The sequence below is a fragment of the Larus michahellis genome, chromosome 22 (assembly GCF_964199755.1).
Source record: "Larus michahellis chromosome 22, bLarMic1.1, whole genome shotgun sequence".
In the NCBI taxonomy this organism is placed as follows: domain Eukaryota; kingdom Metazoa; phylum Chordata; class Aves; order Charadriiformes; family Laridae; genus Larus; species Larus michahellis.
In genome coordinates this window covers 3,300,904-3,327,356 of record NC_133917.1, presented here as the reverse complement: position 1 = coordinate 3,327,356, position 26,453 = coordinate 3,300,904, and the positions used below count along the sequence as shown (strand labels likewise).

Here is a 26,453-nt window from a genome sequence, read left to right as displayed (position 1 = left end):
TCCCCTTCCCAGGTGGGGAGGGGTCATTGGGTGAGAGAATAATTGTCTAAATGACAATAAATTGTCGTGGGTTTCTCAAACGATAACACAATATTAATGTGTTTTCTAATATTTCTGCTTTCACGGTTCTCTCTCCTCCCGGCGCTGCTGTTCATTCCCGTACCCGTAGAGGGGTGTGCTCACGTTCAGCCCAGAGCAGGAACGTTCTTCCTCTCTCTGGGCTCTGCCCTTCAACTCCACTTGCTTTGCCGGGAACTTCGGCAATCTTCTACCTGGGGTAGGGAAAACAACCAGCAACAAAAGGATAGCTGTTGCTTGAAAGTGAAAATGTCATAGAATCATAGGCTTGGAAGGGCCCTCTGGATATCACCCCCTCCAACCCCCGGCCAGAGCAGGGTCACCCACAGCAGGTGGCACAGGAATGCGTCCAGGCGGGTTTGGGATGTCTCCGGAGACGGAGACTCCCCCACCTCTCTGGGCAGCCTGTGCCAGGGCTCTGCCACCCTCACAGCAAAGAAGTTCCTCCTCATGTTGAGGTGGAACTTCCCACGCTCAAGTTTGTGCCCGTTGTCCCTTGTCCTGTCCCCAGGCACCACTGAGAAGAGCCTGGCCCCATCCTCCTGACAGCCCCCCTTTCAGTATTTAGAAGCGTTGATAAGGTCCCCCCTCAGCCGACTTTTTTCCAGACTGAAGAGCCCCAAATCCCTCAGCCTTTCTTCACAAAAGAGATGTTCCAGTCCCACAGTCATCTCGGCAGCCCTTTGCTGTCCCCTCTCCAGCAGTTCCCTGTCCCTCTTGATCCGGGGACCCAGAACTGGACCCAGTGCTCCAGGTGTGGCCTCCCCAAGGCAGAGCAGAGGGGGAGGATGACCTCCCTCCACCTGCTGGCCACACTCTTCTTGATGCCCCCCAGCAGTTGTGTTGCTGTGCCTGCTCATTGATAAAATTGCCTTGTTCTAGGCCCAGAATTTACTGCAGACGGAGAAGATCAGTGAGTTCTCCCAAAGGCCATTTCCAGGCACGGGATTGCTCATTCCTGCAGGGCTATTTTGGTTTGGCTTGAAGCTTTTTTTAGGCTCTGGGGCAGTAGAATTTTGGGGGGCTGTTGCCTTTCTGCCCCAACCCTGTGCATTCAAACCAAAAGCCACGTGTGTCTGCCTGGGTCACATGAAAACTCCCATCAAAGAGCTCTCTCTCGAAGGAACTGAGAGACGTGAATGACTGAATCTTGCAAATTAATAAATGAGGAAATGTATTAAAGCAAAGATATTGCCTCAAAAGTGTGTTTTTAATTTATTTTGACAATCAGCTTGAATAATTTATTAGAATATTTCATAATGTACCAGTAAATGGACTGCTGGGAACATTTAGAAAAAATAATTAAATCTTAGCAAATGGGCAGCTCAGTACAGCATTTCTTCTAGTGTAAAATCTTTGAGAAATGTGTGTGTAAAGATGCGATCTGGCCCCAGGGAGCTCTGAGCACCCAACTCCAGGACGAATTCCTGACTCCCCCAAAGTCCCGGGAGTGCGGCCACGGACCTTCGGAGGCAGGAGGAACCTCAGTGGGGTTGGAGGCCACCAGAAACGAGAGGAGATGGTGGGCGTTCATTAGATATGGCCCGTTATTAAAAGGATTGGAGCCTGGGGGAGTCCCAGTGCTTGTGATCAGCTGCCAGGTCTACCACCAGGTGACCGCGGACAAATTATTTTCCCTTTCTGTGTCTCTTCCCGCAGAGAAACTTTTCTACTTAAATCCTGACACCTTCAGGATGAAGATGGTTTGGGATTTTTTCATTCAGTCAACATGCGGATAAGGACTAATTTTAGTAAAGGTCTTTAAGGAGTAGTTTTATTTTTAAAAATCAAATAATTGCATGATGCCTGATGTTTTCTGAATACCCTCTGGTAACGAACTGAAACACACGCAAAGGGGCAGGAGTGAACGCCAGCTCACCCTCTTGACTCTGCTTCCCGCAGAGGCCCCTACAGCTGAATGTTTTGCCAAATTAGGCAAAATTCACCCAAGAAGCAGATGTGCTGACACCTGCCTTCGGTGTGGCTGGTTTGGGAGGGATTTTGTGGGTTTTTTTAGCAGATATTTGTACACTCTAAACTCACTCTGTTCTTCCCGTGTATACTGAAAAATATTATTGTATCCTCACGTGAAAATTTGTTGTTGTTTTGCGATTTTCTTTTCTTCCTGCTGAGAAAAACGTTAGATCTTGACGGTGGACATCCTTGACGCTCTCGCTATTTTTCTCCTTCCATAACACTCAGATTGCTCCTCGCCCCCGGCTGTACCCACTGCTGGGGCTGCAGGTGTGTTGGCCCCGCGCAGTGACCCGGGGAGCTGCTGGAGCAGAGGTGTTCCAAACCCTTTGTCTGTATGGGTTTGGTTTTTTAAGTAAAACAGCTCTCAGAAGTATCCGGTCTGTGTGCGCCGGGTTAACGTAAAGATCAGGGTTGGCGGTTGGAGCCGCGCGGCACGGCTCGTCGTCCTAAGGATATGTAATGCTGAGCTATCAAAGATATAAAAAGTGCTATACAGGTGTGATTTAAGGAATTAAATAAACATTCCAGTCCCATCCTTTCAGTTTACATCCTAGTTTTGTCCATTATCATAATGAGGGATCATTTATTGGGAAAACAAAGTCAGGACAGGCAAGAACTTCCCAATAAATTAAATCGCAGTTATGGATTTATATGGAACAAGTGGGAGCCCAGAGAGGGAGCACCCGTTGCCGGAGCAGGGGTTGGGAGTGAAGGGCCGGTGTCAGTAGAGCATCCGATGTCTGCGCTCACCGACGACCAGGGCCCCTGCAGCCCCCTGCGCTGGGCTGCTGCGTACCAGATTTGGGGGGGGACGTTGTTTTATTTTGTTTTTTAGCTGGCCACTTAGCAGATCGGTCGGTTGCTTCCAGTTGCCGGCTGTGTAATTGTGCATACCAATCAGGCATTCGTTTGTGCCGTCATTTTTTTTTTTCCCCTTTTTTGTGCTGTGTCCCTGAGCTACTTTGGTTTCTAAATTCAGGCCTCGTGTATTTATCTGTGCCATTCAATTAGACCACATCCCCAATGCTGCTCTATAGTTTCACAGTATGTGGGAAATTTGGTAATTAAATGCATGCAAATGCTGCAAGAATAGAATAAATTAATTTTTCCTTAATATCAGCAGGCTGTTCTGTGATGTTTCTGGAGATAATGTGACCAAGGTGGCGGCTTTTCTCTCCCCCTTTTGCCATCTTTTTTGAGTCTTTATTGTTATTACGCCAGAAATACCTGGTCAAGTTGATGGGAGAAGAATCCCAGCCTGCGCTGCATGGTTACAGAAGGAGGGAGATCTATGCTTAAGGCTTTTGGATCTCCAAATAAAACCAGAGACGGAAACAACGTTTGATTAAGTTCTCCACATGTGGTGCAGCTTTAGGTTGGCATAGAGCGAAGCAGTTGCAAGGAATAACCTGAAATCCCATGGAAGGGCACTTTGCACCAGATGTTCTGGCTGCTGGAAATGCCCCAGGTACTGCGCTGAGGGCTGGGATCTCCAGGTTTTCTTAAAAAAAAAAAAGACTCCGTTATTTCTGGGCTGTGTTTATTCATGAATTCCGCTACGATCCGTAGAAGGTTGTGGTTCCCAAGATCAGAGTGTGCCTGTGGTCGAGGCCGGGCAGACATGTCCCAGCTCATCCTTCGGGCCAGAGCCGCCTCCAGCTCTGCCTCTGTCAGCTCTTCCCACAGAAATAGTTCTTCAGAGCCAAGGGCTGTACGGACCATTGGTGCCTAGCATTGTGCCAAAATACCTGAAACTTAGCGATTCAGTCCTATAGCGTGGTTTTCAAGGAATTTGAAAGTCATAGAATCATAGAGTGCTTTGGGTTGGAAGGGACCTTAAAGATCATCTCGTTCCCCTGCCCTGCCCTGGGCAGGGACACCTCCCACCAGCCCAGGTTGCTCCAAGCCCCGTCCAACCTGGCCTTGAACCCCTCCAGGGATGGGGCAGCCCCAGCTTCTCTGGGCAACCTGGGCCAGGGGCTCACCCCCCTCAGAGTAAGAAGTTATTCTTCTTTCAGAGATTCCAAATCTCAAATACAAATTCTGTTGCTGCGCACGTGTTAGTCTAAAAGATGTAACCTCACTGATGATCTTTTTTTCTGTACTGAAGGGACCTTATCCTGCGTAGGTTTTGGATTCTTTCTGTGCCGTACACTCGTGGTTGTTTTGCCTTTCCTCTCCAATTTGTCACCGCTTTGGTGGTGCGGTTCCTCCCCGTTGCGCTGAGCTGTGTGGGGCTGGGTCCTCTTCCAGCCCCCAGCTCTGCAGTGCTCCTCCATCAGCGCCTGGGGTTCCTCTACTCTCCTGGCCTCTTCCCAGGGTGTGAAAAGCCTGAGGAGGTACCGCTGGCTCAGAAACGCGATATAGCCTTGTTGCTGGAGCTTGGCAAGAGGTGCGGAGCTGCAGAGGGTTCGTAGGTGGTTGGGTTCGAAGGAGTGAGTGTCCCCCGGCTCCGCTCTGTCATCGGAGCGGCACCGAGTGAGGTGCCTGTTGGAGAGATGGGGGAAAGTCCTGTCGGGGGTCTCTGCTCCTCGATGGGTCGGCAGCTCGGGGAGGTTCCCCTCCCCGTCCCTGTCCCCTTCCCCTTTCTTCTCTTTGTCATGGAGAAGCGCTTGTTCATTTTGCAGCATCTGATGCAAAGACGACCCTGTGTCTAACCCGCCTGTTGCAGAACTTTAACTTTCAGAAATTACTATTGTACTTGATGAAAGTCTTTTTAATTATTTCATTCTTAGGGCCTCAAATGAATAGAAACTCTCATAATTACACGTGCGTGTATATATATGTGTGTGTGTGTAACGAAAGGGTGAGATTGGACTTCCCGCAGTGGAGATGAGCCCGCTGAGGTCTTGGTCCTACCTGAGGAAGTGTTGAGTGTGCTCCCCGGCACAGCCATGCCAACGCGTGCCGAAGTCATTACAGAAGCATCTCCTTAACTGTGATAATATCTGAAAGGACAGGAAGGAGCGTTTTTTTCAAACGAGCTCAGCACGTGGCTGCTGCGCCCTCCTAAACCTAGCCCCGGGTTACTCCTCCTTCGTGCCGTGTTGAGGGAGTGCTGTGCTCAGGGCCAGCCCTCTTTAGACACCACCCGACACTTCGTCCCCACCCTGGGAATAGAGCTGACTTGGAATTTTTATCTAATAATCAGTTTTTATCTAACTAGTTTGCTAGAGAGCAGTGACTGGTAGAATCATTTTTGTAGGAAAATACTGTTTTTGAGAGTTGCTTTGCAGAACAGTTTCTGTAGTCTAGAGCAGAGATTGTGTTCAGGAGGTGCCTGAACGAGGAGAGCCGTCAGTGGGGTGGCTGGAGATCAGGACCTGGGGGTCTTGGGGGGTGAGAAGCTCAACATGTGCCAGTGATGTGCGCTGGCAGCCCAGAAACCCCTCGCAGCCTGGGCTCTTCCCCAGCAGCGTGGGCAGGGGGGCAAGGGGGGGATTCTGCCCCTCTGCTCCGCTCTGTGAAACCCCCCTGCAGCGCTGCCTCCAGCGCTGGGGCACCAACAGCAGAAGGACACGGAGCTGTTGGAGCGGGGCCGGAGGAGGCCCCGGAGATGCTGGGGGGGCTGGAGCCCCTCTGCTGTGGGGACAGGCTGAGAGAGCTGGGGGGGTTCAGCCTGGAGAAGAGAAGGCTCCGCGGAGACCTTCCAGCCCCTTCCAGTCCCTCAAGGGGCTCCAGGAAAGCTGGGGAGGGACTCTGGAGCAGGGAGGGGAGCCATGGGACGAGGGGGAAGGGTTTTACACTGGAAGAGGGAGATTTCGGTGAGATGTGAGGAAGAAATTCTTGGCTGTGAGGGGGGTGAGCCCCTGGCCCAGGTTGCCCAGAGAAGCTGGGGCTGCCCCATCCCTGGAGGGGTTCAAGGCCAGGTTGGACGGGGCTTGGAGCAACCTGGGCTGGGGGAGGTGTCCCTACCCAGGGCAGGGGGTGGCCCTGGGTGGGTTTTAATGTCCCTTCCCACCCAAACCATTCCATGATCAGCTCTGTGTGTGCCGGTTCTGCCCGGGCTGTTGGGTGAAGCCGTGGGACGGGACAGGCAGGTTCACCCAGAGCCCAGCACTCGCTGCGCGTCCGCCTGTTGCCGCTGGCTCTGCAGTGCTGTCTGTCTGTCTGTCTGTTGTCTGTCAGCCGACACTGACCTTGTTCTGCCTCTGCTCTTTGCTCCCCGCAGAGCTGACCGGTCCGGGGTGCGACATAACTAAAGAAGCTGCTGCAGGATGAAAAGATGGCAGCACGGCTGCTCGCACCACCAGGCCCTGATAGTTTTAAACCCTTCACTCCGGAGTCTCTGGCGAACATCGAGAAACACATTGCGGAACTGAAGAAGAAGCAGCGTCCAAAGCAAGACAGCAGCCACCGGGACGATGATGAAGACAGCAAACCAAAACCAAACAGTGACCTTGAGGCAGGGAAGAATTTGCCTTTCATCTACGGGGACATCCCAAAAGGCCTGGTTGCTGTGCCGCTGGAGGACTTTGACCCTTATTATATGACACAGAAAGTGAGTCTGCAAGAAAGAAGTCACTAAACCGCCTCTTTCTTAGGAAATTGCAGGTTTGGGTATGGTTTGAGTGGAAGACAAAGAATGGAGTCTTTGGATGGGGCTTGTTTGTTTTTTTCTTGTTATATATTTTTCTTTGAGGTTTAACAGAGGTGATATGACCAATCTTTAAGCACCTGCTTGGATGGAGTTACGAGAACAAGGTCTGGAAACTAAAAATAGATAAAGTTGTGCTAATGTGCCAATTTTAACCGTGAATGCAATAAGAAGAATTTAATTGAGGGGTAACGGTAACGGTTTTAAGTGTGTGTTTCATTACTTGCATGGAATAATACTGAATTTGGTCGTTATGAAGCAGTCGGATAGAGAATCATGACAAAACAGACCTGAGATAAACTAATTAACTTACTTTCATCTTTGTAATTTTTATTTTTAAAATATTTGCCTGTGGAATTAAGGTGAAACGGCAGGAGGCATCTAAGGTGCCGCCATGTATTAAGAAGCGAAGCGGTGGCGTGAGGGAGTGGTGAGTAAGCAAAGACTCTGCTGGAGGTGGAGGGGAGGGATCTTCTGCTGGTGACATAGGGAAGAGCACGATCAGTGATTTCCTCAGAAGGCCAGACGACTTAAATCTGAGGTTCTTTTCTACTGTTTAATTTCATTGCTTGCGTTGATAGAAATTTAATAAGCTGAGATGATTACCATCTGTAACTCTGGCTTGGCAGAGCCACTCGAGAAGCTGGAGTTTGACCACGTATGTGACAGTTGTTTGATGTGACTGTTCCAAGCCTGGTAGTACGGCCGTCGTGGAAAATGGTCACGTTTTATGACTTTGTGTTGGGGCAGACATTGCCTGCCAAGCTCAGAAGTGATTCGGTGGCTGGCAGGGCATTATTCCCATGAAACCAACTGAATTTGTTGCTTAGATTGGGTATAGCCGATGAGTTTAATGCTCATTTGTTGTGTCGGTGGTGCCAGGAGCGGAGGTGCCAGCTCAGAACAGGGCTTCGAAGGACAGAGATTTGTGCCCGTGGTGAGTACGAGCAGGCTGGTGTTGAGATGGCGATGTGCTGAAGGAGATGTGGGGGCAGCTGCTGTTGCTGGTGAGAAGGCAGCTGACCTTATCCCTCAGAAATATTTTCTCTTTACCGAACAAAGGTTTTCTCTTTGTTAAACAAAACTGGCCGGTTTTGGCGTGGGCGGGCTGTGGAAGGGAGACCTGCAGCTGGAGAGCGGTTCCCGGGGTCTCTTTGGCTGCGTGGCTGCTTGCACCCGACCAGAGGAGGTGTTGGGAAATGTCACTGCAGCCCCCAGCGGGAGCACTCGGTGCCCTCTTGGAGCTCACGTGGTTGAAGAGATGTGGGAGAACTGGGCCATGCTCTTCCTGGCTAAAATAGGAGAGCGGTGCCAAAGGGCAGTGGGCACTGCCACGTCCCGGAGCGCTGTGCAAGGGCTTTGTGGTTGTCTTGGTGTCCCACCAGAAGCCGGAGGGAGAGTTCCCCGTCAGCCCTCACGCTTTATCAGTGTCCGCATGTGCCTCCCAACGCGGGGCAACAGGTGAGACGGGGAGGGACTCTGGAGCAGGGAGGGGAGCCATGGGACGAGGGGGAAGGGTTTTACACTGGAAGAGGGAGATTTAGGTGAGATCTGAGGCAGAAATTCTTGGCTGTGAGGGGGGTGAGCCCCTGGCCCAGGTTGCCCAGAGAAGCTGGGGCTGCCCCATCCCTGGAGGGGTTCAAGGCCAGGTTGGACGGGGCTTGGAGCAACCTGGGCTGGGGGAGGTGTCCCTGCCCAGGGCAGGGGGTGGCCCTGGGTGGGCTTTAAGGTCCCTTCCAACCTAAACCATTCTATGATTCTATCAATAAATCTTTCCTTTTTAGAGAAAAATAAGCCACATTCCCAACTTTGAAGGCATCTGTCGTGTCTCCAGGAGAGAGCCGTCTCTGCTGGCTCGCTGTGCGGGGACACGAGCTCTTGGCAGAGCTGGAGCAGCTGCAGATGGAGGGGAAGGTTCTGGAGATGGGAGACAAGCTGAGACAGCCCTGCCAGCCTCCATTGCTGCTCCGTGAGCAGAGCCTTGCTCTCCCCATAAACACTGGAATAACATTTTACTGGCTCCGTTCCTTTCGCATCCACCTCAGCGTGGCCATAGCTTTGGCGTGTGCTCCTTCTGTGCTGCTTCAAATAGTCAGTGACTTCCCACAAAGGGTTTTTTTTAAGGCCATTAAAAAAGGCCCTTCTCTGAATCATCAGGAATTGCGAATCTGCTTGAATCATGGGAAGTTTTCCAAGATTATTTTTTTTCCCCTCCTCTCCAGCATTTGCCAGAAGGCTTTGCATCATAGATCTTCTCTGTTAAAGCTAGACGTACAGCGTGCATGGGAGCAAATCAGCTGGTTGCTTTTCCTTGCAGTAGGACACGGTGATCTTAGTTTATCTAAGGAAACTGAAACTGCATTTCACTGAGAAGCTGAACTTTCCAGTGGCCTGATAACTGATATTTAAAGGAGAAACAGTGTGACCTAGAAACAGAACTGTGGCACAGGGAGTCAAAACTCTGGGGTTCGGAGCCCAGTCCGGCAAGCGATGGTTTTGTCCGAGCTACTTCACTGTTCTCTACTGGGTTTCATTTTGCAAACTGGGAGTAATGACTCTTGGGAGAATCAGGAAAGTCCCTTTGATCACAGGTAGCAGATTTTGGAGCTGATTTAGCTCCTTTTTCTCTTTACATAAGTACCAGAGAAGAATTTTTCATGATTCTTTGCTTTGCGGATGGTAATCACCGTCCAATTCCTGGCCTCAAACACATCGTGGAAGCAGTACTTGCCCATGGTATTTGTTGTGGAAACATGAAACGTTTCGATTTAAAAACCCAAAAGGCAGGTAATGATCTTCCTTCTTTATGTGTGCAAACAAAATTCCGGGAAGCTGCCTGCATGAGCATCCCTGGCAACGAAAGCAAAGCAGCCGATTGCCCATAGTCTAGTCTGCCCTCGGTGTTTGCTTAAGCAAGAGGTGAGGAGCATCGTCCTCTTATTTCCACAACCTTATTAGTATTTCTGGTTTTTTAATATTTTTTCATCTTTTAGACCTCTCTTTCCTTCTCTTCCGTTTATGGCCTAGGCTATCATTCCTGCTAAACAACTTCTCACCCTCTTCTTTCCCACTGAACGTGACTTTTGCCTGGTTGTGGTCATTTTCCTCAAGGAACTTCCATTTCACTTGATTCCTGTGAATCTCACACATGCTACAGAAGGAGGTGAAGGTGTTAGCGCTCCTGCAGTGACCCCATTTACGAGGCAGTAGAAGGTCCCTGAATATCCTGGGAATTGAGGCCATCTATAAGCTTAGGTGGATTGATTTCAAAGGAAGAATCGGCCCCGCAGCTGTAGAAGACTGTATGTCTGCAAACATCCGAGGCGAGAGCGGGACTGTCCGAGGTCACCTATAGCTTGCAGATGAGCACCTGAGGATCTTCCCAGTGCAGTTGTGCCAATGGAGTGACTCGCAGCTTCATCAGGTCACATGCGCAGTTTGGAAAGGGGCCCTCCGGCCTGGAATGTCACCTTGGCTGCGTGGAACTGGGGAAGGTGCAGGGGGGTGAGAGCCCAGCTGGCGGGAGGCACGTCTGGCTCCAGCATGTGCCTCCAGGAGCCTTCGCTGGCAGCTTCTGTAGGGCGAGGCAGTGGCCCTACAAGGTCACGATGCTGTTAATGGGGTTTGCATCTCGGTGAAGTCACTGAAACAGAGGGAAGAATTGGGACCATCTCAAAAGTCAGCCTTTTATCCTTATTTCCAAAAGCTAATTACCTTTTCCAGGTCTTGCATGTTTCATTTTATTTTTTCTTCCGCTCCATCTCGGGGGGGACGGGGATGACTTGTCCATCTAATATCTCCTGCCTTTTATATTCCCTTCCCTGAATAGGATAGCAGACACGGAACTGTTGGAGCGGGGCCAGAGGAGGCCCCGGAGACGCTGGGGGGGCTGGAGCCCCTCTGCTGTGGGGACAGGCTGAGAGAGCTGGGGGGGTTCAGCCTGGAGAAGAGAAGGCTCCGCGGAGACCTTCCAGCCCCTTCCAGTCCCTCAAGGGGCTCCAGGAAAGCTGGGGAGGGACTCTGGAGCAGGGAGGGGAGCCATGGGACGAGGGGGAAGGGTTTTACACTGGAAGAGGGAGATTTCGGTGAGATCTGGGGAAGAAATTCTTGGCTGTGAGGGGGGTGAGCCCCTGGCCCAGGTTGCCCAGAGAAGCTGTGGCTGCCCCATCCCTGGAGGGGTTCAAGGCCAGGTTGGACGGGGCTTGGAGCAACCTGGGCTGGTGGGGGATGTCCCTGCCCAGGGCAGGGGGTGGCACTGGGTGAGCTTTAAGGTCCCTTCCAACCCAAACCACTCTATGAGTCTGCGATCTCTCCGGTAGGCTCCAAAGGAGCAGGAGAGGATCCTGCCCCTCCTCGTTCTCCTCCCTGCTGTCGCGGCAGAATGAAGAGAGGGGAGCATTGTCCCCCCGTCCTTCCTGGGGGGCGGGTGGCCACGAAGTGTCACGGAGTCATTTGCTGTTGTGTGGCCATTCTTGTGTCCAGTCCCAAGCGTTGCCGTGTCACGCGGAGCTTTGGTTTATGGTCGGGATGCGCCAAGCGTGGCGTGGACCAGGAGCCAGCAGAGTCTCTGCTGCCATCCCCTGCGTGGCTGTGGCCCCCTGGGGTGAGCAGACGGGAGGAGAATCATTTCTGCTTCTGCGGCAGAGTGGGTTTCCTTACATAGGCAGACTGTGATGTCACTAAAACTTAAATCCAGATCAGATTCTCAATATTGCATATGGAACAATCTTTATTTTTAAAAGTATATCTTTCAGTCATTTTTTATTTGATACATTTCAGAAAATGTCAACAGTTTTTCCTACGTTGAGCTTGAAACAAGAGATTAAAGAATGAGCAAACTGTGGCAGATACTTTTTTTTTTCCCATATAAGCTTTTCAGTGGTGAAGAATAAGTTATTAAGAAAGAATAAATTTGTCCCCTTTTAGGTGGGATGTAAAAATAAATATTGAATAACATGGTTTCTGTATTAGAAAGTACACCTCTATGAGCCAAAACAGACTTGAAAAATATTTTGCATTGACGTTTAATTCTGTATGTACTTCTTCAGCCTACAGGGTGCCAGTTCCCTGTGAATTAATTTTGAAAATAGCTGTGTTAAAGTAACTTGCTCAGGGTGTCATCATCAGAAAGTCGTCGCTCTCCCTGCTCGGCTCTGTGAGTGTGGCAGTCATCAGTTTCCACGGTAGGAACATGGTTCCATATGTTCTTAGGCTGTTCATAAAGCTGTTTTCTCCTTAAATCTTCTGCCCACTCCTCCTCGCTTTTCAGCCATTACAGAAATGCTTAATGTAAAACCTGCACGAAGCAAGAGCATTTTAAATCTTCATAGGACTGGAAAGCTTTTTGCCATCGCGTGGTCAATTCTGTCATGCTCTCCAGCACAGCTTCTTTAATGCGTTATTTTGCAAACTGATTTAGAGAAGACTTCTCTTTTGTGACCTTACTTCTTTTTAAATGAGAACTATTGCTAAGGTTTCTGTAAAGCGTAGAGTCCCGGCCAACCTTAGGAAGACTAAAGTGGACAGAGACTTTTTCACTACGCTTTAACAACAAACTGAGACCTCTGGAAGTTCAACCAGCTTTCCTCTCTCAGAAGACGACTGCAAAATGCCGTTCTCCAGGTATCACCTTTCTTCCAGTTTTCAGCTTTGCCTCAGCAGATTGTAAAAGGGCTTAAGGATGTTCTTGGAGCTGAACCAGCAAACATTTTAAGAGCATGCAGCCATTTTGAAATTGAGTTTTAATATGTCAGCAGCATAAAGAAAAACTAAGATAAGGTTTTAAATTGCCAAACACTTCTTGGCTTCTGTGCTCCTCTTGCTACTGACAAGGCCAAGCGGAGATTTACCCACGATTTTATGGGACACGCAGGGGAAGTGGAGCAGTGGATCTGGGAACCCTTGGAATCAGTGAGCAGGCTGGAGTGAACGGCACCTGGTTTGGGTAGGGTCGTACCGAGAGGCCCACCTACGGTGGGCGTCATGGAGAGGAGAGAGTTCAGCAAGCGTCGTGGTCTGAAAAGAGCAAGCTGAGCAGAGGTGGTCAGAGAAGACAAGGAGCTGCCCTGTGACGGACCAAGCTGGCAAGCAGAACGTGGAGTTCGTGTTTGGTAGGTGATTGCCCCGATCACCGGATGGGACAGACCATATTACAACTGGGAATGCCACATTTCTGGGATGATCCCTATGGAAAATGTGGGTTTCTGTGTAACCCCACAGGCGGTTTCTGACCCCCCCATACACCTTCCCTGACTGGATCCAACTTGCTCTTCTAGTGCAGGTCTGGAGCCTTTGCGTTGGTTTCCATCTTGCATGCACGTCCCCATGTCTCTGTGTGAAGAATGGTGTTACCGCTGGCTTGCTGGGCTCTGTCTGCGCAAACATTGGGCTCCAGCACGGTGATTTCTCCCATGTAGAAATGGAGGTGTAATCACAGAACGGTTTGAGTGGGAAGGGACCTTAAAGCCCACCCAGTGCCACCCCCTGCCCTGGGCAGGGACACCTCCCCCAGCCCAGGTTGCTCCAAGCCCCGTCCAACCTGGCCTTGAACCCCTCCAGGGATGGGGCAGCCCCAGCTTCTCTGGGCAACCTGGGCCAGGGGCTCACCCCCCTCACAGCCAAGAATTTCTTCCCCAGATCTCACCGAAATCTCCCTCTTGCAGTGTAAAACCCTTCCCCCTCGTCCCATGGCTCCCCTCCCTGCTCCAGAGTCCCTCCCCAGCTTTCCTGGAGCCCCTTGAGGGACTGGAAGGGGCTGGAAGGTCTCCGCGGAGCCTTCTCTTCTCCAGGCTGAACCCCCCCAGCTCTCTCAGCCTGTCCCCACAGCAGAGGGGCTCCAGCCCCCTCAGCATCTCCGGGGCCTCCTCCGGCCCCGCTCCAACAGATCCGTGTCCTTCTGCTGTCCCCAGCGCTGGAGGCAGCACTGCAGGGGGGTCTCCCCCGAGCAGAGCAGAGGGGCAGAATCCCCCCCTCGCCCCCCTGCCCACGCTGCTGGGGATGCAGCCCAGTCTGTGGGGGGGTTTCTGGGCTGCAAGTGTGCGTTTCATGCTCGTGTTGAGCTTCTCACCCGCCAGCCCCCCCAGGTCCTTCTCCTCAGGGCTGCTCTCCAGCCATCCTCCGCCCAGCTGGGGTTTGTGCCTGGGGTTGCCCTGACCCAGGGGCAGGACCTTGCACTGGGCCTGGTTGAACTTCAGGAGGTTGGCAGGGTCCCACCTCTCCAGCCTGTCCAGCTCCCTCTGGATGGCATCCCTTCCCTCCAGCATGTCAACTGCTCCACACAGCTCGGTGTTGTCGGCAAAGTTGCTGAGGGTGCCCTCAATCCCACTGTCCGTGTCACTGGCAAAGATGTTAAACAGCGCTGGTCCCAGCACTGACCCCTGAGGAACGCCACTCGTCACTGGTTTGCACATGGACATGGAGCCCTTGACCACAACTCTTTGAGTGCGGCCACCCAGCCAGTTCCTTATCCATAATGAAACCGAGCCACCTTGCAGAACCACTGCATGGGGGTTTGGGGGAATGTCTGTCTTTGTCCAGCTCAGTTGCATCAGAGACTTCATTGCTTAAAAGCTGTGGTAGAGCTGAGACCTCGGTGTTGTGCTGGGCGCACAGCGGGAGCCTGTGAGCATCCCCCTGTGGTGGGTGCCCTGGTCTGAAGGCTCTGCAGGGGACAGTGAAGGACAATTTAAAAGTAAATGGTCTGTGAGCCTGGAAAAGTTGGTGCTGTCGGGGACGGAGGGTGTCCTGGTATGAGGTAAAACAGAACCAACTTTCTGTTCAGTAATTTTACTTCTTAGCTAGGCCTCTTCTCACTCTCTGAAGTTAACAGCGTGTTGTGCCCAGAACGGTTCGTTCTCAGAGTGATAAGACCAACGTTTCCAGGTTGTGCCAAGGAATGGTACGCAGAGAGGCTCTTGCTTATACTTATTGCCAAAACACCCAAGGTCAGCTAATTTTATTATTTGCCCCGTTGGAGGGTGGGAAGCGGAAAAGCGCAGAGGGGTCCCACCTGCGGGCAGGAGGGGACAGGAGAGGTGACCCCAAGCTGACCAACAGGGTGTTCCATCCCATCTGCATCACGCTCAGTATAAAAGCTGAGGGATCAAAGGGTCTGCTCTCTTCAGTGGCCGATGTCCGAGGAGGACCCTGTCTGTTCGTCTGCCTTTGATCCCGATCCGTGTGTTCCTGACTCCAGCTCTGAGATAATGAAATAAATTTTCATTATTTTCCTTTATATTTTATTATTAGTATTTCATTAAAGTAGTTTAGTTTCTTCTAAACTCATAAATCTCTTTATCTCTCCTCCTCCTCCCTGTGCGCGAGAGGCTGGGGGGGAGCATCTGTTGCCGGCCATTGGCCAATTTGGCCAAAACCGCGACAGAGGGACAGCTGGTTCTTAAAATTGGGTGTCACTGGAACCAGTCTGTAGCCCACAGTTTTGAAAAACTTAAGGCCTTTTAGAATCTTGCTACATGCCAAGGTAATCTGCTCATTAATTCTTGATGCTGCAATTTAAGAGCTGTCTGGGGTTGTCTTTAAAGTGCTTTTGTTGGGAGATGCATTAGTGGTTCTGGTAACTAATCTTTCTCACTCAGTGCTGGACCGCAATCTCGTGTTGATTTCCTTTGCAAATAATTTACTGCTCAATGGTCTAATTTAGCCAAATGAGCTAAAATCTGCTGTTTCACTTACTAGGAGGGAAATGACAAATTTCGTGAGTGAGTCCCCCGGGAAGCTCGGTGGCGACGCTGGCAGAAAGCCCTGGTGGGTTCCCTGCTGCCGGGCGGAGGGCTGGAGCCTCGCTCCATCCGTCAGCCTCCCTGGCCTTGCCGCATCCCGCAGGGAATGGCAGGCGGGAAAGGCCTCTGGCTTCTCACTGCGCACAAATTTGCTTTTTTTTCCCTCCCAGCTGAGCAGTTGGCGCGTGGAGCGCGCGGGTGTTCGGCAGCTCCAGCTCTAATTCCTTCTTTCTGGGTGTTTGTCCCGGTGGTTTCTGTGTTTTAGGGCTGGCGATGGAGAGTGGAGATCGATTCTGCCTCACCTTTACCTGATTCATTCTGCAGCTTCTGTGTAAAGTAGCAAACCTTAATATCTCGCTAATTAAAGGCAAGGAGAGCAGGCGTTGGTTGGCGCAGCGCGGTGGGATGTGCTCAGAATCGTCCCCGCGCGGGGACAGCGGGTGTCCGGCCCCTGTCTGCGGGGGGACCCCGCCGGGACGTGTCCTCTCCGCCGACCTGTGTCGCGGATGGAAATATTTGACACGGTTACGGTTTAGTGGCAATTCAGAATTTATTAATGATTTGAGGTAGATCAGGAGTTACGTTTTAGCAGCACTTAATCATTAACCGATTTAAGGATTTACAAGATGGTTTAACAAAATAATTGAACGGCGACTTAGTTACGGGTTTGAAAGTGGCAAGACTCACACTAACGTAAGGTATCCCAAATGAACGCATATATATGTGTATGCACAAACGTACAAGCACAAAACACTTGAGGGGTTGCACGCCCCCCTGCACCCGGGTTTTGACTGTCAGGACTAAAGGTCACAGTGGGTGACTCCAGCGAGCCAACGGCTCCCCCTTTTACACGAGCACGGACAAGTATTTGGATCCAGTAAAACACAAGCGCGTCCACACTTGCTCATGTGCATGTAGGGAGGTGGAGGAAGGAGAGACCTAGAATTAAAATTCCCTTCCTCCGAGTTTGGAGCAAATACTCCCAGTGCGCCCGCATTCCTCAGTGGGCGATAACTGAGACTCGATGGCGTTGACTCGCCCCGACCGTCCAGTCCCTGAGGTGTTGGCCCGAGTGGCTACTGACTCAGGGGAGGTGCTGGCCACAGCCCGCTGCGATCCGGGGCAGCTCAAAGGGTCTCGCTGGAATTCCTCCTTACAGGGTCTGAGAAAATTGACTTTTGTCCGGTATTTTTCCACTCCAGCCCAACACGGACAATGGGATATTCTGGTAGTTTTCACCAGTTGTTAAAGTCCGGAACTCGCCAGATCTACAAGTTCTGGTGTCAGTCCGTTGTGGGCCACGGCCCGGGTGCAGATGTACGGGGCTCTCGGGGGTGACAGTCCCCAGCCATGGGGGAGCAGGAGCCGGCGTGGTCAGGGGGTGCCTCAGCACCCTCATCTTTCGCCATTCATCCCTGATGTCCCCTAGGATGGGATGCGGCCCGGGGACGGGGACTCGCACCAAGCACCGAGTGGCCAAAATCGGGGGGGTGGTTGCACCCCGACGACCCACCGATGTCTCCGTGTGGGCCAGGGGCCACCTGGCAGAGCCGGGACCAGGTCCAGGGAGGGGGCACGGAGGGACGGGCGGGAGTCGGGGCTCCGCGGCCGGTCCCTCTCCTGCCATGGGCCCCGGTTCTTGTCTGCGGGCGAGGGGTAACGGCGCGGTGAAGGGGTGTCTCTCAGACGGGACATCCTGCCTCTGAGGCATCTGGGAGATGGACGGTTTGGAGTAGAATTGTTCATTATGTACTGGTACGTATGTTTTACCCTAATGGGAACTTCGTAAAGGTGATTATTCTTGTAAAAGAGCAGAAAATGCTATTTTTTACCATAGCGGTTGTTCACCTTTTCTTGTACAATTCATGCCTTGACTTTCATGCATTAACTCTCTCTCTTTCTCTTTTGTTTCTGTCTTTGTCTCTCCACAGACCTTTGTAGTACTAAACAGAGGGAAAACACTCTTCCGATTTAGTGCCACACCTGCCTTGTACATTTTAAGTCCTTTTAATCTGTTTAGAAGAATAGCTATTAAAATTTTGATACATTCATATCCTTTTTATTACCGAGTTATTTTTGCCTTTGTATATTGATTGAAAACTCTCTCGCCCGTTGTCTTTTTGCTCGATTCAAATAGTGTCTGTGAATTCTGCACCTGGTGAAGTTGGATTGGCCTCAGAGCAGACACAAAAACGTGGGGTTTTTGAAAGAAAAATCACGGTCCTTTGGACACATCCAGTCAAGTAAACATTACGTTTATTTTCCCTGCTGTTGCACCTTTCTGCGTCTGCTCTTCCGTCAGCGCACAGACACGGATAAGTTTTGGGACGGATGTGGTTTAGGGTTGTGCTTCCCGTGAAGGGGAGTTGAGCTTTAACCAGCTGCTAAAGTGGTTAAATAGAGTTAGTGTCTGGAGAAGGAGCCACAGGTACCTTAGACGTGATTAGACCCTGACTAATTTCTTGCTCTTTTGGCATCTCCCAAACTCCCTTCTCCTGGCAAGGCTGTCCCACGGGCGGCTCCGGCAGCTTCGGGAGCAGCATCCGCGCGTGTTATTAGGAGAGGGGGGGGCAAAGTAGCGTATCGGATGGGCTGCTTTGCCCTGTTTATTTATTTATTTTTAGAAAGTGACTGTAAAAGGGAAACCCGTTCCTTTGTTGGTGTAGAGGCTTCTATATCCTTATGTCCTGCATCTCATCTGCAGTAAAAGCTTTTCCATCTTTTCAAACTGGATTTGGTATTTGAGTCCAGGAACGTTTTCTGTGGCTTGTGTCTCATATCCTGCATGTGCAGAGGGAGCCCGGGTGTTTGGGAAGGTCCGGAGGGTTTTCTCCAAGTTAAATCCTAGGTGCCCGTGGATTGCGATGCTGCTTTCCTGTTGGATATATTAGCAGAAAATATTTTTTTGATTTTACTGAATAAATGGAATTATTTGGGAAGACGTTTCATTTAGGCATGTGATTTTTTAAATTGTTAACACATACCCGAAAATATGGAATCAATTGAATGGTGATGCAAAAATACTATTTATATATAGCCGCCCCCGCTCCTATTCCCCATGGCTGCTGGAAGCACCTTGGCTCCTATTTGTAGTCCCCGGAGAACAGACTGGAAATGGTTGGATTTCACTGCAGAAGAGTGAAGGGCGCGGGGTGGGGAGCCACCGGGGATGTGAGGAGCCATGCTCGTGTCCCGTTGATCCTTGACTTTGTTCTACAGTATTTAGCATGATCATTATGTGCACTATTTTGACCAACTGTGTATTCATGACTTTTAGTAACCCGCCCGAATGGTCGAAGAATGTGGAGTAAGTAAAGCTTCTTGTGTTTTTAAGAATCTTACCGAATGTTGTTTCTCTTCTGTTGAGAAATCTCTTCCCGCTCACGTATAAGTTCGCGTGAATACGGGTTGTCTTCTACATCCGCTCTGTTTAGACAAAAGTGTTTGTAATTCATCTTTTTTCATGACTACGATGACATTTCTACAAACTTCTCAGTGCGGCTCTCTCTCTCCCTCGTCACAGGTATACATTCACTGGTATCTATACGTTCGAATCACTTGTGAAAATTATTGCCAGAGGTTTCTGTATAGATGGCTTTACTTTCCTACGCGACCCGTGGAACTGGCTAGATTTCAGTGTGATCATGATGGCGTAAGTTGTGTTTTCAGATTATTTGGGGTATTTGTGGCGTGCGGGAGGGGGCGAGACCTTAGGAAGAGGGTGGGTGTGTAAGGGAAAAGTAACTCAAGGCAAAATTAAGTGAATCCCCGAGAGATTTCTTCCTAAAGAAAGCTTTAGCCTGACACGGAGTCATGGATCTAAACCGCAACTCGATGGAGTTAGTGGAGCTGCTGCAAAAAGTATGATTTTCTGAAAACTGCCTTTATTAATAGAAGAATTTATAGTAACGCCTGGCACTGTAGGTTGCTCACGTGCCAGAGTGGCAGCTTCTTTATTGTCCTTCCTCATTCTTTTCCCTTGTGCCGGATCAGCCTGCGCTGGTCCGATGGTGAGAATTCCTGGGGATGTCTGAGTTCGGAGCTGCGCCAGGAGATACACGCTGGATTTCTGGGGTTTTTCCTTCTTGGCCCGCGCTGGCCGTTGCTTGGGCTCGGTGCGGCTGGGCAATACCAGGGTATGACACCCACAGTCTTGAGTCGCCGCTGGAAGAGATGATTTTTTTATTTTTTTTTTCCCCCTTTTACATTTGTTTTTGGATTGTTGCACATGTGCACATTTGGGCTCCCGTAGTCAATGACAGTCGATGAAAACTGAGGGATCACGTAGGACGGCTCAGGAGCCTAAATTTCAAGTGGGCAGAGCAATTTAATTCTAGTGAAATGCTTTAACTGTATAAAATGCCTTTTTTTGGCTGAATTCTGCACCCAAGGTTGTTGATTTTCCTGAGTTTCAGCTCTTTTTCCTACTTGCCCTTTAGTTGTGTATTTAAGTTATATGCAAAGAGTTGAACGTTGCACACAAAAGGCAAATAAGGGGTATCTCGCTGGCGCTGACAGACCAGTTTGACTCCGGAATGGCTTCTGCGTTACTGAAATTCCACTTTTTTTTTTTGTTTTATGAAGCGCTTGTGGTGGCCTTTCTGCACCCGGAGGAATCTTGAATATTGTGCATTTCTTTGCTTTTTCGTACTCTGTTTCTCCCCAGACAGCACAGAGGAAATAGTCTGAGTTGGGGTAAAATATAACTCGGTTAACCTCACGCTGAGCCTTTTATCCTCCCTGTATCTCAGGTTTATCCCCTTGCGCAGTGGGGATAATCATCCCGCCTGTGGCTCACAGACAGGTAGCAAAGCGTAAAGGATTAAAATGAAGGACCCTAATCAAAGCAAAAGACAATCATGCTTTATTAAAAACACGAAGGGAGGCGAATATACCTGAAACCACTGAACTGAGGTGATGTCACCAATCCCCTTGCGTATTTGGCAGTTTTATAATTACCGTTTCATGTAGAGTTAGCGTTAAATTTTCCAGTCCTGTACAGACGAGGACGCAGGTATCTGACCGTGCGCTTGGACGAGCTGATTGCGGCGTGGAGAGACTTAAACTGTGCTTTGGCTCTGAGTTTTTCTGTGTCTGTCTCTCTTTTAAATGCCAGTTCTAAAGCATTTTAAATTACAAGCTGTTTCCTACAAGCGGACAGCTGTATGAAAAGGAAGGTGACCCCAACGGTGCCATTAACTCTGGTTTAATTCTGCAGGTATATAACAGAGTTTGTAAACCTAGGCAATGTTTCAGCTCTGCGCACTTTCAGGGTTCTGAGAGCTTTGAAAACTATTTCTGTAATTCCAGGTAAGGCGGCCTCCGGTTGGTGTTAGCTGTCGGGTGCAGGCCCTGTGAGTGATGTACTGCTTTGTCTGTAGTTGGTGTTTTATTTTGGTGTGTGTATTGTCATTGTGTTTTTGTGTGTGACCTCCCTCATTGCAGATATGTCACAGAGTTTGTGGACCTTGGGAATGTCTCAGCATTGAGAACTTTCAGAGTTCTCCGAGCTTTGAAAACTATCTCTGTTATTCCAGGTGAGAACCATTACGCATTAAAGGCTCGTCGTGCGTGTATCTCTCTCCATATCTCCCCTGCCATCCTGCACTGCTTATTTCTCCGAAATGGCACTGGGATGTTTTTGATGGGCTTTGCAGTCTGTATAAACAGAGCAGTTTGAAATTAAGGCTTCTGGGCCATCAAATTACGAGACAAACAGCCTGCTGTTCCGTACTTCTCTATCCCTGCGCATGCGTGTGGCCACCCGAGCTCTGAAATGAGCGCCAGGCCTAAAGGTTAGTTCCAGAGGGTAGATTTAGGTGAGATCTCAGGAGGAGATTCTTGGCTGTGAGGGGGGTGAGCCCCTGGCCCAGGGTGCCCAGAGAAGCTGTGGCTGCCCCATCCCTGGAGGGGTTCAAGGCCAGGTTGGACGGGGCTTGGAGCCACCTGGGCTGGGGGAGGTGTCCCTGCCCAGGGCAGGGGGTGGCCCTGAGTGGGCTTTAAGGTCCCTTCCCACCCAAAGCATTTCATGACTCCATGAATAGAGGATCAGGCTCCTCAGGTCAGGCTGAGCAGTTTCTGGCTCAGCGAGTCATCCCGTTATCATCGGTGTTTCTAGAGCTGGTTTAGGAATAAGTTTGTAAAGCAAGTGAGCAAAACCCAAACAAGATTAAAACCTTTCTGCGTGAAGCTACTTCAGTTCCTTGGAGTCAAGACGGGATCTAGGCAGGTTGTCTTCTAGGTAAGGGCAAGAAGCTCGCCTCCCGTCTTCAGGAAGGGCTGGTGCTCATTTTGCGATAGAATAAGCTAAATGGAGCATTGGCACTACCAGCTTTTGCATTCGTATGTTGTAGTGGAAGTGGTTGCCAGCTGCCAGTGCCATAGTGTGTGGCCCAAAGCTGTGCTTTCAGTGAGCCACAAGTCCTGGTTCGTAGACCTGCCCCTGTCCTGGGCTTTGCAGGACCATCACTTAGGAAGCCACTTCTGCTCTAGCTCAGTGTGGGAGTCAGAGGCTGAGCAATAGCCCTTCCTTTATCGCACGAGACCATGGAGCCATTGTGGACGGAGAATATGATGAATATGAATTCTGATCCCGATCCTGTATAGGAAAGTCTTGTGCAGATGGTTTCTCAAAAGTGTCCCTAATTTCAAGGCTCGGTTTTCGTGGGCACTGAAGCATCTGTAGCTTTCCATTTTTCAGGTGCTTGACCTGTCTCAAGGTGGGCACCCGAAATAATCACTGGAAGAGTTTTGGTCTTCTATATCTTTGTGTTTTGTTTCCTAACGTATTAACTGATAATGGTTCTTTTGCTTTCTCAGGCTACACTTGCACATACGTTTGCCAGAAAAGAGCCTGTGGAATTGTAGGGGCCGTCACTTTTGTCCCCGTTCCAGACTGCTAAACCCATCAGCTGTCCATGGCTGTTGTGCATGATGTTCTTAATGGCACCCGCTTCCCTTGCACCGAATGAGAGAATGCTCGAGTCGTGTTCGTTCTTAGCCTTCCCTAACGTTTGTGCGCACTCAGAGAGCAAAGGCTGTTTGGTAATTGCTGTTAGCAGTGCGCTAGACGGATCTGAAGTGCAGTTGCGATTCTGTCAGGCTGCTACAGGTATTAACTGCCTTGCTCGAAGGAAAGCGTCGATGTTAAATTCAGTTTCGTATGTGTTTTGCTTTCATAATCGTAGCAAAGTGAAGATGATGCAGCTTTAATGAGCTGGTTACGAAACGTGTGACAGCATGCCTTGCCTGCCCGGGGAAAGGAGCAGAACGGTTCCGTTCTGTCGTTCTCTCCATCCTGCCCAAAACTAACGGACTTTTCCTTTTGTTCCAAAAGACAGCAAAGGGCGGGGGGATCTGAGCCCTTCTAAATTCAGTGCAGCCCTGCTTTTTATTAGCGGGCTGGTTTGCTGCATGCTTTTATTAAAGGGGGTCCTGCCCGAGAGGCCGGCACGCTGAACGCACCGTGACTGGAACCGTAAATGGCAAAACTGTGGTTATTTGCACTGGTTTTGTGCTGGGGCTGGGTTGCCCCGGCTGGTTTCTGTGGCACGTGGGTCCAGCACAAACCTTGCTCCCCTCTCCCTGTTCCGACTGGCAAAGCGAGGAACGTACAGCCTTTGTGTAATTAGCCTTTTGGATTATTGAGTATGACCTTGGGCACAGAGTGCTCTTTATGGGCTTTAGTGCTATCACGTCTTGGGGAAGAAACGATTTTTAGAATACACTTAATATTAAAATACGAAGTTGGTTGCCTTTCTGCTCCAGCACGTGGAATGGAATGGGAATTTTAATACTGCGCTGAGCTAATGAGAAACTCATCCTGGTGTTAATTTTTCCCATAAAAATGGGAAATATTACCAGAATATGACAAAACGCCAGGCAGGTAGAGGGTCTGTGTGGATTTGTGTGGCAGGAGTAGACTGTGGCACCTATGAGCTAAAATGTCAAAATACTGCTTTCGTGGTATGGCTTGGCAGACCATGTGGAACTCTGTGGTGAAGATATTTTTTTTTTTTTTTTTATTGGCACTTGAGTGATTGGTGTTTTTTAATTGCCTGATGCCGTTGGTCCCGTGCGTTGGCGGCCTGTGACACCTGTGTTAAGCGGGGCCGGGGGACTCTGGGTCTGCAGAGCACAAGGGCAATGGCCCTCCCCCTTGTCCTGCGCCGCGCTGGCAATGCCAGTGCTGCCGGTCCCTCCTCGTGGTGCCACCCCCAGGGGAGCAACGCGGACCCGGGCGCGGGGGCCTGCGAGCGAGCGCTGGAACGGCCATTTGTCTGCCAGAACGAACAGCAAAGAACCGCTTCATGTGAGAGTAGGGCTTTGGCGTTGATTAAAAGTGTTGAAGATCAAAGGAAAAGATGTTTTAAAAAATTATTCCTCCCTAAGAATTCCATCCTATTTATGTGGTTTTGAATCTTTATGTTCCTGGTATGGCTCAACCCTCTGTTGGTATAGAAGGGTTTCCTGACAAAGGTTTATTGCAGAAATAAACCACAGCCTTGGATCCGATTAGCCCCAAATTCAGCTGGAGCTGTGATTTTTAGGGGTTTTTTTCTCTCCTTCCTCCCTTCAGCCTCCTTCACTGCTCACTCACAAATGCAGGATCATCCTACTTGACCTCAGAGAGGCTGATGAAAGCCTGAATTCTGTACGGTTTCTGCAGCCCAGGCTCTTGCTTGTTGAGATCTGTCTCCCGACAGCAGGAGCGCTGCGTTCTTCCCCCGGCTCCTGGGAGGTTCCTCTTAACGGACCAGACCGGTTTGGAGAACCAGCGGGGTGCTTGGCTTGTGCCTGAGCTCCCTTGTTGTATTGAGCCCTGCCCTTTACCCATCCCGATGGCCCGAAGAGCCGGCGCTGGGGGCGCAGCCCTGCCCGTCACAAACCCCTCCTCTGAATGATGGGTCCGGCTCCCGCAGGGAACAGGGAAGCACGGAAACGGTGCGGTGCAGCAGTGGGAACTTCAGACGTAGGCAGGTCGAAAGGTATTTGGTCTTTGTAAGTGGTTGTAGTTCATGCCGATGAGCCAGGTTTCACCGCAGCGGGGGGTTTGTAGCAGAACACCGTAATTCAGCGTCTCTGTCTGGACAAACCCTCCCATGGCAGAGACTCCCCGCCAGGCCCCGTTGTTCCATGGTGAAGCCTGGTGCCTTCTCTTGTTCTAACTACTGCTAGTTCACCATCGAAACCGGTGAGCTTGGGTCATCCAGCACCTTCCCTGTCCCGTGGGGGCAAACCCGAGTGCCGGTGGCGGTCCCCAGGAGAACGGGTTTCCCGTTATATGGCAACAATCTCTTGCCACCCTGTAGCGGTTGCCAGGTACTGTATGTATTTGAATTTTCGGTGTCTTTTTGTTCTCCAGGAGTGATTTCTAGTCTTGTTTTCTTCTCTGCAGGCCTGAAGACCATTGTGGGTGCCCTAATTCAGTCCGTGAAGAAGCTGTCGGATGTAATGATCTTGACAGTGTTTTGCCTCAGTGTCTTTGCTCTCATCGGGTTGCAGCTCTTTATGGGCAATTTAAGGAACAAGTGTGTGATATGGCCGATTAATGTGAATGAGACTTTCCTGGATAACGGCTCAAAGGGTTTTGACTGGGAGGAATACACCAACAATATGTGTAGGTATTTCTGCAGTGATACTCCCTAAAACCACTTTATTTGACTTAACGCTGCTGACCGGGATTTCTGACATGGCTTATAACATGGCGCGTCCAGCTTTGCGCGCTAAAAACCCCTTGCTCAGATACTTCTCAGTTTTTTTGTTAAGGTGTTTCTAGCTGGACTCTTTCAGCTAAATACTTTGTCAAAAATACTTTTTTTTTTTTCTGTTTTATTTCCAATTAAAAACTGTTTAAATACAGTAAAAGGGAAGTAACTGCCCACTTAAACCCCTGGGCTGAGTGTCAGGTCCTTCGCTGAGTTTGCTGGTTCTCCGGAGAACGCCCGCGAAGCTGTTGGTACCTGTCTCTGCTTTGCAGCATCCTCCCGCGCCGGCTGGAAAGGATGCTGGAGAATCATTTCAGAGCTGGAAATGATGCTGCGGAGGATCGAGGAACCACCCTCCAAGTTTTTATAGCTTAATTTCTTCCTTCCTTCTCACTTTGAGCTTCTGTATTCTGCAGTCAGCGCCTTTTAAATTTTTATTCGTGATGCTGTACTGACTTCCAGAAAGGTGTTTAAACTCAGGCGTGGTTAGTGGGGCTAACGTTATTTAAAGCTGAGTTAGTTTATCAGTGCGTTTATCAGTAGGGGATCTAGAGGGATCCTCAGGGAAGGTGTTTATAGCGCTATGGTATGTTAAATCCTCTAACTCCAGATGCGTGCGCATGTAATCTTTTCTTTTTTATCTTCTTCAGCAAACTTTTACATAATTCCTGGCGCCCCTGATCCTTTGCTCTGTGGTAACAGCTCGGATGCGGGGTGAGTGCTGAGCTTTATTCAGAGTAGAGACGAATTACCGTCGGTGTCGGCTGGTGATGGCAAAACCTTTGGAATGTTTCCTGTTGCTTCCTTTGTTGGTTCTGGTGTTATTTTGCACGTAAAAGGTTTCGTGTTTCTTATCTAATTATTAATCCATTGTTACTATCCGTTTGACTAATATAATGTAAGCTGACATTTTCCGTGTCCTCCCATGGGGCAGGTGTGTCTGATGGTGATCACGGGTGGCATTAACTTCCCACTGAATCCAATCACAGGAATCACCAGAGGAGCAGGGGAGGGAGGTTCAGAAATGGAAAATTTCCATGTGTTAATTGGCTCCAACTGGTTTTTCACCCAGTCCTTCAGCTCTAAAGGCACTTAGGGCAAAAGCTCGTCCTTCTGCCCGACGTTGGGTGAAAAGCTGCATGTTGCCGCATCTTGTTTACGTAGGACAAAGAAAACGGGGCTTTTCTGAGATCTTCTCTGTCGGTCTCTGTGTCTGCTGGTCTTACCTGACATGGAGAGCAAAATTCATGCCGTTTGTTAGGAGGGTTGTGAAAAATCTCCATGGGCACGGGTAATGTGCGTGTTGTCAACTTGCTCTATCCCTTTGACTGCCTCCGTGCCCTGAAATGGCTGTTG

The 26,453-nt window shown here is 50.1% G+C and overlaps 1 protein-coding gene across 6 annotated transcripts in view; it reads left to right on the top strand.

Moving 5' to 3' along the window:
- The window catches only part of SCN8A (sodium voltage-gated channel alpha subunit 8), a 61,169-nt gene that overhangs the window by 4,776 nt on the left and 29,940 nt on the right, over window positions 1-26,453 (top strand). For 2 of the 6 annotated variants that reach the window (XM_074565163.1, XM_074565161.1), the window contains exons 2-8: window positions 6,227-6,556; window positions 17,322-17,441; window positions 18,609-18,697; window positions 18,914-19,042; window positions 20,836-20,927; window positions 24,788-25,009; window positions 25,748-25,811. In XM_074565163.1, coding sequence (XP_074421264.1) covers window positions 6,281-6,556; window positions 17,322-17,441; window positions 18,609-18,697; window positions 18,914-19,042; window positions 20,836-20,927; window positions 24,788-25,009; window positions 25,748-25,811 — 992 coding nt within the window. In that variant the 5' untranslated portion in view covers window positions 6,227-6,280. Of the gene's footprint in view, window positions 1-6,226; window positions 6,557-17,321; window positions 17,442-18,608; window positions 18,698-18,913; window positions 19,043-20,608; window positions 20,701-20,835; window positions 20,928-24,787; window positions 25,010-25,747; window positions 25,812-26,453 lie in introns of all 6 variants that reach the window. The other 4 variants (XM_074565164.1, XM_074565162.1, XM_074565165.1 and 1 more) reach the window with 3 other exon arrangements.